Source organism: Dromiciops gliroides, chromosome 1 (assembly GCF_019393635.1).
Source record: "Dromiciops gliroides isolate mDroGli1 chromosome 1, mDroGli1.pri, whole genome shotgun sequence".
In the NCBI taxonomy this organism is placed as follows: Eukaryota; Metazoa; Chordata; class Mammalia; order Microbiotheria; family Microbiotheriidae; genus Dromiciops; species Dromiciops gliroides.
Window position 1 is genome coordinate 568,547,293 of NC_057861.1, and position 12,091 is coordinate 568,559,383.

At 36.8% G+C, this 12,091-nt stretch overlaps 1 protein-coding gene across 1 annotated transcript; it reads right to left on the reverse strand.

Moving 5' to 3' along the window:
* Positions 1–1,521: 1,521 nt before the first annotated feature.
* DMRTA1 (DMRT like family A1) lies at positions 1,522–11,840 on the reverse strand. Its single transcript, XM_043977153.1, has 2 exons — positions 10,833–11,840; positions 1,522–2,761 (listed from the first exon to the last, which is right to left on the reverse strand). The coding sequence occupies exons 1-2, from the start codon at positions 11,467–11,469 to the stop codon at positions 1,920–1,922; spliced, it is 1,479 nt and encodes a 492-aa protein (XP_043833088.1). The 5' UTR covers positions 11,470–11,840; the 3' UTR covers positions 1,522–1,919.
* Between the last annotated feature and the right edge of the window lie 251 nt (positions 11,841–12,091).

Below are 12,091 nucleotides of genomic sequence, written 5' to 3' on the forward strand. Positions count from 1 at the left end.
ACTTCTCAGGGGGCAGCTAGGTGGCACAGTGGATAGAGTACTGGCCCTGGATTCAGTAGGACCTGAGTTCAAATCCAGCCTCTTATACTTGACGCATACTAGCTGTATGACCCATGGTAAGTCACTTAACCCCAACTGCCTCACTAAAAAAGAAAGGAAGGAAGGAAGAAAGAAAGAAAGAAAAAAAGAAATATACTTCTCACTGAATTCTGTAGAACATCAGTTCCTTGATATCAGGGTGTGTGCTATTTTTTTAACTTTCCATCCTCAGTGCCTAACACAATATCTAGCAAATTATAAATGCTTAATGTGTTTATTTGGGGTTTTTGTGCTAAAAATAACAAATAAATTCTCAATTCTGCGACACCTAACTGGGTTAAGACCATACTTGGGAAATACTCATTTAGTCTTTTGGCTCAGTTCTCATTCAACAAATGAAGATCAGAGGATGAAACAGTTATCTGTTAAAACCAATTAACAAGATATGAAAAAACATAAAATCACTGAAACAAAATCCTTTTTACAAATAAATGACTAGCAGAGAACACACAAGATTTTTCAAAAATCTGTTGGGGTGGAAGAATCTCCTGCACAAATTAGAGAAAGTTATGTTATAGAGTTTTATGTGTATTTTATATGTGTGTATGTATTTTAATTTCTTCAGAGGAGGGTTTCTTAACCTGCAATTTGTGAATAGATTTCAGAGGGTCTATGAATTTAGATGTGAAAAAAGTCATGTCTTAATTTTGACTAACCTATAAGTGAAATTTAATGTTTCCTTCAATTATGGATGTGGTACACAAAACATTCTGAGAAGAGATCCATTGGCTTCATCAGACTGCCAAAGAGGTTCATGAAACAAACAACCAAAAAAAAAGGTTAAGAACCCTATTCTTTTATTCTTATTCTCAATGGTTATGTCTACTGTTAAACAAAAGTAGCCCTGAGAAGTCATTCTTAATGTTTTCAATAGTCAGTTCTATTTTTCCATTATATGGAATCATTCCTGTCAAAAGTAAAGTGATTCTGTCAGCCTTAACACATACTTTAGTTACAAATAAAAAAAAATACAAATTAAAGTTCTAAGTAACTTGCCATAAAGTAGTTTTCTTGTAAAATGGATAAGTTTTTAAACTCCTGATTTCATAAAGCTATTTTTTGTCTAATACCAGAGTTGTAATAAAGGATAGTGGCCAGGAGATGGTGCCCTCTTACCTGTCATGATCAACCTTGGGTCTTGAAACCTGGAAAGCTTAAATTGAAAGAGAAGTATAAAAAAGTACATGAAAAATTATGCCTCTAATGTCCCAAATAAATTGTTGGTATGAATGGAAAATAATCAACTTATAAACTATTGATGCTGAGAGAATTAATTTTTTTCTCATGGTCCTGAATAAATTACTTTTTAGCATGGAAATAGAACTTTTGAAACACTAAAGTATACCACTTAGTAGAAAAAATGAAAGAGAGGTAAAAAAGTTAAAAAATAGTTATAATTCCTTAGAATAACCTTAACAATTATCGATCTCACAGTGAACATTTAACTTGCAACAATTTACCATACACTGGATAGATTTTCAACTACAAAAGTTTTTTAAAGACAAATAAAACTACCTTTCACCAAAATAAATTTCAGTTTTACAGTTGTTATTTTTGTCAAAGCAACTTTTTAACAGAAAATCATTTAGAAAGTAAGATAAACAGCTTTACATAGTTATTGCTAATAGGTGGTTTTCAATATTTCACTTTAGAAATATAACATTTCTTAATACAGGTTCATTCAAGGCACACATCATTGTCAAATGCTTCTTTAGGGAAGTAATTTAATGTTTGAAGAAAAAAATATTTTTGAGGACAGATGTCACAACACTGGCAACACTTGCATGATCCCCAAAATATTCCATGAAAAGGGACAAAAATTACTGATTTTCCTGATTTAATCTGGAATATAGTCCACTACTGGTCACTGAGTCTTTGCTGGTAAAGTAAGAAGCATCCCTGATCATTCCTGAAAATGAATAGTCTATAGTTGGCCGGAAAGGCAAAGCTGGAACCAGCCCAGTTGTTAGGTAGGGTGACATAAAACTAGACAGTGCTCTTCCTGGAGAGGAATATGATAGACGTAATGGACTGATACCTAGCCTAGGATTTAGGCTATAGAGATTTGGATCACCCCCAAATGGAGTGGAACTAGTATGCAAAGGAGAAAAGGCTGATTTATTCCCTAGCGTTCCTTTCCCTAGCCCAGCTAAGCTAAAATTAGTTCTTTGCAAAGCTGTCAATTCGGCTCCCACTGAGTTTACAAAGTCTGCAGTGTCTTGTTTGTGTTCTTTTCCATTCAGGACTTCTTCTATGGCTTGGACTACATCTCCTTTGCAGTACTGCAGAATACTTTCTAGTCGGCTGCGTTTGTAACTTGGGAAAACCTTAGTAAGAATATCAAGTGGGTCTCTTGATCTGGAGGAAACTGTGGGAAGATTGGACCTAGGAGCAGCAAAGTCTTTGGCCAATTCACTTTCATTTCCTGATTCCATATCAGAGGATGACAAAGATCTAGGACTCTCTGTACCTTCTGACTGCTCCTCAGGGTGAGGGGATTGAATGCTCTCTTCCTTGTCTGAGTTTTCTGACCCAGATGGCTTCTCTTCATCATCTCCATTAGCACCAATAGACTCAGGAGATCTCAAGGAAAGCTGAAGTGAGGTGGTTATTGGACTATCTAGACTACTGTGGTATGAGCCAACTTTCTGAACCTTTGAATCTGAAAGAAAGGAAAAAAAGCAATTAAGTGTAAACTATTCCAGTCAGTATTCAAACTAGCTAGTTAGTAATAATCATACTTAAACCAACATATATCCATACATTGCATATTTGCAGTATTTCTTTACTGTAAGTAGTTTCATTCATATCTCACTTTAATGGACTTTTTGAAGGGAAAAAAAGGAAAAGAAAACTATTTTTAAAAACTTCTTAAGTTTTTTTGGCTTATAAGATCAAACGTTTCATAATTCACATTAACAAAATGATTATTTATGATTCAAAATGTATAAAGTTTGCTATGACTTGAGATATTTTTCTTCTATTTATGGTTTTGAATAGTAATAAAAAATCATTGAAGTTGGCAGAGAAAGATTCTTTATTATCACAAAATGAAATTATTAAAATTGGTCACAAGCAAGAAGAAGCTACTTTTTTTGGCTTGAGAAAAACTGCCTACTAAATTTAAAATTTCAATAATTAGTGCGTATCCTCAAATTTCAGTTTGTATTTATTTTTATAAGACTTGGAATTTCATTAGTGTGGGAAACTCCTGGCAAGGGAGGGCCTATGCTAATGCAGCTCTGTACCTTCTCTTCAATTTATAATCTTGGAAAGTTCACTTGAACACAAAGAGTTTGAATAAATTGCCCAAGGTTACATAGTATGTGGAAGAGACAAAACCTACACCCAAATAAGAACAGCTCTCTATCCTCCATGCCATGCTTCCCTTCATGCAATGTACATGGGAATAAACAAGAAAATGATGTGGGAAAATGGGAATATACAACTACACTTGAGCAATGAACTTTTAAGACATTGATCAAAGATGTAATGGATCTTGAGTACTAGAAATATTGATGAGTATGTACAATCTATTTTTCTAAGAGCTAATTTTCTCTAATATATTTTTGAAACATAAATAAGTTTACAAATATCATCCAAGAAATTTATAACAAAATGGCACCACTGATTTTAAATGGCAGTACCCTGAGCCTTCAAAGCTTTTTTTTTTTTTTAGATCAAAACACATTACCTAGGTGTTTGTTTTACAAAACAAAACAAAACAAAAACATTCATTTGGTTAATAATAAAACGTGGTGTTTTTTTTCTGCCACAAGTTGAAAGTTAATACCATGAATACTTAGAAATTAATAGTACCAAAATAATTCTATGAATGCAGAAATAATTGAGAAACAGCAACAAAAAACTGTATTATTTAGCTATATTAAATTATTGTTTTAATTTTTAATTAATCTAAAAATGTATCAGTCATATTTTCATGCAAAAGGACAAAATAATAGAATTATTTAGGATGCATATTTGGTGTGCTGCCCTGAAAATTATATGATTTAATCTTGCCTGGCTTATGAATACTATGTACAGAAATTCCATCACTGTCTAAAGCTATGATTCCTAGTCTTAGTTTTGAAACAGCCCAAATGACTCAAATTTATTCAGAGACATTCCCAATTTATATATATATATATATATATATATGTACATATGTAAATACACAGATATACACAGATATATGTGTATACATATATATATATAATTAAAAGTTTTTAAAATGTCTAGGATATGGGTGAAGTTTAACAAGCAATTGAAAAAAAGACTATATGGTATTTTGACTCCAAAAATATCTCAGAACTGCATTGAATACAATACCTACAATTTTACTTAAAATAATAAGCTTTTAAAGTGATTCATATGGTGAAATGTTAACATTATTCTGTGCTGCATACTTTGTATAATGAGATTGACCAAATATGCATCCAATAAAAAAATTGAAAATGTTAATATCTTATGCTTATAATAATTGATTTTGTATAAAAATATCTTAAAGTAATTGTTTTCAGCCATTTATGAAATATATTTCTTTTAAATTACAGGTGAAGGGGCAGCTAGGTGGCACAGTGGATAGAGCACCGGCCCTGGAGTCAGGAGTACCTGAGTTCAAATCCGGCCTCAGACACTTAACACTTACTAGCTGTGTGACCCTGGGCAAGTCACTTAACCCCAATTGCCTCACTAAAAAAACCCCACAAAAAAACCCACAAAAATAAATTACAGGTGAAAATTGGTACGGGTTTGTTTACATTTTATAATTATGATTAGTAGGCCTTACTCCTTTGAATGTTTTCACTCTTCTAATAATAAGTACCATGTGTTACCTTGTATTAGTTATTTGTATATGTGTCCTCTTGCCTATTTCATTATAAAATTGAGAGCAAATGTAATATTTTATTCATCTTTTTTACTTTCCCAGAGCACCTAGTTCAGTACATTGTACTGAGTACTTTGTAGGTCCTCAATAATAGATAACTAATATAAAGTACCTGGACAAAAGAAAAGTAGTTAACCAATACAAAAACCCTCATAGCTTATTCTTTTCTTTAAAAGTTGGCTTTTAAAAGCAAATTGAGGTTGCACCAAATATCTAATTACATAGAACAACCAAACACAACTCTGGTTCATTAAAGCATTGGTCTATAAAGTAGGAGCCCCTTGTAGGTTTTCTGTAATCCTATGGACTTTGTTATACATTTTAAAAACTTTATCCTTAGAAGGGATCTATAGGTGTCACTAGACTGCCAAAAGAGTCCAAAGTAAGGGGGGGGGGAGAGACAGACAGACAGACAGACAGAAAGAAAGAAAGAAAGGAAGGAAGGAAGGAAGGAAGGAAGGAAGGAAGGAAGGAAGGAAGGAAGGAAGAAAGAAAGAAAGAAAGAAAGAAAGAAAGAAAGAAAGAAAGAAAGAAAGAAAGAAAGAAAGAAAGAAAGAAAGAAAGAAAGAAAGAAAGAAAAGAAAAGAAAAGAAAAGAAAAGAAAAGAAAAGAAAAGAAAAGAAAAGAAAAGAAAAGAAAGAGAAACCATGCTCTCAGTGATGGGTAAAATAATGAGCTAGAATATAATCCTAGGGCCTCACTCATCCCAACAAGGCTAGTTTCTAGGCAGGACCTCTCTCTGGCTATCAATTGTAGGAAAAGGATAGGCCATCTGTTTTTCCCTCTCCTCACCTCCCTCTAAGGGCTAGGAAGTGGTGGTAGTGAGGATAGATGCATGCTAAATAACAGGTGGGAGCCAGGCCAGGCAGCTGGGGATTGCAGCATCCCATCTGGAGAGAATTTGTTAGGCCTAGCCCTGGAGCCTGAACCAGTATTGGCAATAGCCAAAAGAAGCAGAGATGATAAGAGTCATAAGCAATACCCTTTAGAAGGCTGGCACCAGATTGGCTTTACAGGCCCAAGAGTTGGCAGGTGACCTTGGGGCCACTGGCCATTTCCCTTCTCCCTCCTCATGTTCCTCCAAGTTCTAGCCATTTATTGTGGCTAGGACAATTGAAAGCTGAGGAAAGGTGCTGTGTAGAATGTTGGCAGAAAGGAAAGCAGTAGTGGGCTGATAGGCAACAATCAGCAAGCATTTGCAAATTACCTACCAAGTCTCAGGCACTGAACTAGGTACAGAGGATACAATGACAAACCTGAAAAACCCATGCCCTCAAGGATCTAACTTTTTCACAGAGGAGATAATGGGTAAATATATAGGCATAGACAAAAAAATATATATGTAAGATAATTTGGGGAAAAAGCACTAGCATCTGGGTTGATCAAGAAAGGCCTCATATAGAAGTGGCTACTTAATCTAAATCTTGAAAGGAAACCAGAGATTCAAAGAAGAATTCCAGGCCTGAAGGATAGTCATTGAAAAGGACAAGAGATGGAAGATGGGTGTCCTGTTGAGGAAACAATTAGAAGTGTGGTGGGAAAAGTGTGTGAAAGTGAATAATAAGGCTAAAAAGATAAATTGGTTAAGACCAAGTTGGGAAGGGCTTTAAATACCAAAGAGAGGACAATGATGTAGATAGAACTTTATAAAGAAGGAAATAATGAAAGGAGAAACCCCCACAGAAAAATTATTGAAATTCATTATTAAGATTTTTTTAAAAATCAAACAATTCTTGCACGCCAAACCCAGCAATGTGCCAAAAGCCAAATAGAGATGACACAAATATAGGTCTTCCCTTTGACATATGGTGTTTATATCATGAAACCTGGTAATGGACTAGGAGAATACTAGAGCAATTCTTTTTTTCTAACTGTGTTGGGTATCAAGTTATTGAGAAAGAGAAAGAAGATGATGGTTTAAAAAATTAACCATTGAGGGGGCAGATATTAATGCCCTGCTTAGCTTTTCCAGTGACTCTTCAAAGTTGCATTTTGAGGAGAAAATGAATGGAATACTACAGATTCATCTCCTATGTTGATCTCAGCCCTCTGGACTATGAGTACTGGAATAAGCATAATTCGACTGCAGCAAACCAAAAAAAAAAAAAAATAGAAGTTATCAAGGAAATGGTTCCACAAATGACTGGAATATATGAGGAAGAATTAGTAGTAGGTCTGGTCTGAGGGCTTGCTGAACTCTGTTCAGGGCTGCTCATCTATCTCTGGTGTACATCTCTCACCTAACTCTCACTTATGGCATCAAAAAGCTGTAGCTTGTACAGCCTTTACACCTTCTCAACAAACAGGCTAAACAAGGTTGAGGTCTCAGAAGGTCTCAAACCCATTGGTAAGTGAGAGAGTGAGTGATCAAGCCCAAGCATGTGAAGACTTCTTCCCAGGCAGAATGGGCAAATGAGAAAATGTTCCAATGGCCTTGGCCATGAAAGCAGCAGAAGCAGATGCTGTGGAATGCTTAGAGCTTGATCAGACTACAAAAACTCCAAGATCATTCACTACATTCACCTTGACTTTTGTCTTTCCACTAGACTTTAATGATTCTGGAAGACAGAGTGTGGCTCATGACTTTGTGTAACTCTGCCTCACTTAAATCCAATTCCTGCACAAGTCAAGATGTAACCCCATGATGCTATTGGTTCTCTTTGAAAACAAAGAAAAAACAACAACAAACATGATCTGGTCCTTAGAGGGAAGGGGGAAGGGGGGCAGCATGGGGGAGTATATACTGAGTGATCATTATATTCTATTCACTGTACTAAGCACTTTACAAATACTATCTCATTTCCTTACAACCACCCTGGGAGGTAAGTGCTATTGTTATCCCCATTTTACAATTGAGGAAACTGAGGCAGACAGGGATTAAATAACTTGTCTAAGGTCACACAGCTAGTTAAGTGTTTGAAGTCAAATTTGAACTCAGGTTTTCTAACTCCAGGCCCAGTACTCTATCTACTGTACCAACTAGCTACCTAATCTCTAATGTAATACTTAATGCTGCCAGTTATGTAGTACCCCAATAAAGACAGACTTTGTAGCACTTTGTAGGCTTGTCAGAAAATGGCTCCTCCACTGCAGCCAACTGGGGACCATTTGGATGAAGAACTGCTATGAAATTTTGATACTTCATAAAGGAGGAAGGTTATAACACTCTGAGAACTTAGATATCTCAGGAACCCAAAACTAAGAAAGAGAGGAATGTGGTCCAACAGAAAACCATTCCTGGAAAAGTTTCTATGACTGATGCAAAGATTTAAAATCTAAACCACCATCAAGTACAGAGGAAGAGCTTGATGACTGGATGAATAGCTTGCTTTCCTAAAGGGGAAAAAAAATGTCTGAGTTATCACAACTGACTTGGTACTTATGGATTCATTAAAGAGGGAGATACAGTACAAGATGATTGTCTAGGAAGATCTATCTATAACCACAACAATGCTCCAGCATAGTTATTTCCATTTACTTACTTTGATATTACAGACAACAATGGATAGAATAAAATCAAGAGGCTCATTCCAATCAATCATTCTTTTTAGCCTAGAATTCTAATAATATGACTTTCTTAACAATGTTGGCCCCACACACTCTATACTCCCCACCTGTCAATAGTAAGATTCAGATTCCAGCCAGTCTTCAGTGTTTTATGGCAAATCAGGTGCTACAAAACGAGGTATAATTATTAAGGTATCCCTTGGGAAGGTGACTATAAATGATGGCAAAAATTAAATTAAAAATACAAAAATGAATTATGTAATATATCAATTGACACTGATTCTCTTACTTGAACCATATGCCATATGGTTAGTCAGCTCTAATATATAATGTACAAAGTAGCTTTAAGGAAAAGTGTGAGATTTTTAACACAAAAGAGTTAACAGAGGAGTTCTCAATTGATTATTGTGACACATTCCACATATTAAGACATATTCCTGTGTCAGAGCATATTATACCAATTTCTTTAAACACAATAAAGCTTATTCAATAACAGCTCTAGGATTGTTTTTGATAACATTTTACAGCAAAAAAGGATTTTGAACCATTAATAAATAAATTTTAAAATATGCTTATTTCAGTTTTAATCCTTAAAATATAAATTGCCCAGTTTAATAATATATGTAACAAAACAGCACAGTAGTACACTGAAGAAATTTTTTTCTCACAGATTATGCAATTATAAAAGTTTGGAAGTCACTGCACCAGAAAATTATTTAACAGGTTTTAGGTTAACACAATAGGTTAATGAAATTCAATTCATATGCCTCACATTGTTAACTTTCTCTAATAACTTCATTTGATAACCTTCCAAAAGAAAGGTAGTAAAGTCTCGATTGTATGTTTTAATTGAATAAACTTGGAATTTTGTAATGGATAACATATTTAAATACGTGTGTACATATACATAGATATACTTCATTTAATTCCCTTTTCATAAGTAGTAATTATTTGCCTATAAGGGTGTATGTCACCAAGGATTGTTGTATGTCACCAAGAATCCAAGAATTGCCCATAAGCAATTATAAGAACTGTAATTTTTCTGGTGAATAACATTAAATTGTTGTTGGTGGTGGGGTTTTTTTAGTTTGATATTATTTGTCTTTCTGCTATGTTAAAATACTAAAATATACATTTTCACCACTTCTAGGTCCTAGTTACAGAAAATTTCACTGAAAACAATTTTAATTTTAATAGCTTTCCATTTGTTTTAAGAGGTAATTGTAGATTTTTTTCAAAAATCATTATTTTGCCTACATATTAAAACTAACTAGATTATCAACTGCAAAGTGGTTTATTTACTATGCTATTGAAACAACAACATCTAGAAAACACTTTAGGGAAGAATTAATGTGGTTTTTTAAATGATTTCCAGAGTTCAGAGTGTCCTAAAGACTTAGTTGTATTATTATGGAGGAGTGGGGACTACTAAAACTTTTCACTCTTCAGAGGCAAACAACAAATACAGAGCTCAAAATCAAAAGAATGACCAAAAGACTTTACAAAGAAAGCAACATGATGTATCTCATAGTTTTTCCATGTACTTGCTAAATCCCCAAGTTAAGATCTGGTTTGCTTGCTAGGGTACTTAAATTTTGATGAGATGAGTTTGCACTCATTACTATGTATAATTCTGGGAAAGTCACTTCCACTTTCTGGATTAAGTTAATTCAACTATAAAATAAAAGGATTAAACAAAGTAATCTCTAAAGGCCCTATATATAAAAATATATATAAAGAAATATGAATAAAGATCCTGTCCATGAGTTGGATCCTGACATAGGATTACAATAGAATCAAAAAGGCAATTCTACAGTTTTCCAACTCGACAATATCAGAAAGAAGGATTTGATAGTTGATTCAAAACCTACTTTTTACTTAAATCAACCCTTCCGAACCCCATTGCACCCTTGACTTGCAGGTTTTGCTACCTCAGTGTGCCAAGATAATTATACATTCCTAAAAAAGATGCGAACCAATTAACGGTAGGAGAGTAACAATTCCTAAGGGGTCACTTTGGGCCCTCAGGTTTTAACGCCATTTTTTCGTCCCTTCAGTCTCTTATGGACAAATAAACATCCCACAAAACAAAGCTATCCCCCGGTAGATTAGCACTTTCTTTTCGAAACCTCACTACACTGTTGAGTTACCTAACAGTTGCTAAGTGATTTTTAACAATTTGTTGAAAAATTTTTTTTCACAGCAAATAACTCTTAATTTGCCCCCAAATCAGCATCTCATACCCCGAAAGAGGATATCCTTAAGTATACCTCTAGCTTTTGGTGTATGTCACATACATAGTTTCATCTGGTCGTGAAAAAGGAGGTAACCAACTCACCTCTTTTATCTTCCCGGTAATCTGGGTAGAAAATATCGAAAGGAGCAGCCCGCCGACTCCCTAGACACCCAGTTCCCAGGTTCAGCCCCTCTGCAACCCCCACTCCACCCCCTGCTGCTGGGGAAAGTTCTGAGTTCACGCAGCCTCCAGCTCCCCGACTACCAGCGGCCTGTCCCGGGTAGAGGAGTCTTTGCAGCCCGCGGACCTCGCTCTCCTCCTGAGCCTGTTGCCGTCGGAGTGCAACCTGCGCGGCCATCACTCGCTGGCGCTCGGCGATCAGGGTGCACTTGGCGCAGGCACAGTCCCGCCAGCGACAGAAACGCTTGTGGCCCTTGAGCGCGGACACCACCCCGTGGTTGCGGCAGCGGGCGCACTTGGGTGTCCGTGGGTAGCCCCCACAGCCCAAGGCGCCAACCCCCCTCTCCAGCCCTGCAGCAGAGGGACAAGCTCCATTCCCGGCGGCCGCCACTGCTGCTGCCCTCAAGAACAGGGTAGGGGGCCGAAGGAAAGCTGGAGGGATGGTTACCCCGGAGGTCGTAGACAATGAAGAGGAAGCGGCCGCTGTAGATGGGGCCGCCGGCCCTGAGGACGAGGCCTGTCTGCTCGAGTCACTACTGCTCCGGTTGGCAGCCTCCATCCCCGGGACGCTAAGGTGGGGCAGTTTACAAGAAGTCAGGAAGCTCAACCTTCTTTGTGCTGCCCACAACCAGCCGCTGCTAGAGTTGAAGAGGGGGATTAGGGTCAGGCACTTAGCAGGGTTATCCCTGATCCAGCCAGAAACAAAGTTGTCCGCTCTTTGCGTAATGAAGTCTGGGACAGCAGCTTCAGAAACTGGGAAGTGGAATAACTACAGCTTCCAGGGCCGCCTCCTTTTGCCTTGTGCGCTCTTTCGCCTTCTGGTGCACGCACTTAATGCCACAACGGACCCAAGTGGAAGCTACAGCCTCTGTGGATGAGGGCACCACGCCCACCAATCACCTGGAAAAGCTGAGACCAAAAGAGAGCTTAGGGCTGAAAGGGAAGACCAAAGTGGGTTGGGGGTGGTACTGGAGAGGGAACTGGAAGTGGGTATCTTGGTATCTTTGCTTTTGGTTGTCATTTCAGGAATGTCTAAAAGATTCTTTTGTAACATGACTACACGCCTGCCTACACTACCACCCCTAACTCACCCTAATGCATATATTCATATAGAGGCTCCTTTTTGTTGTGTAAGAGCTTCTCCAATCGCATGAGTTACCCAGAGCAAGTTTGCATGATTT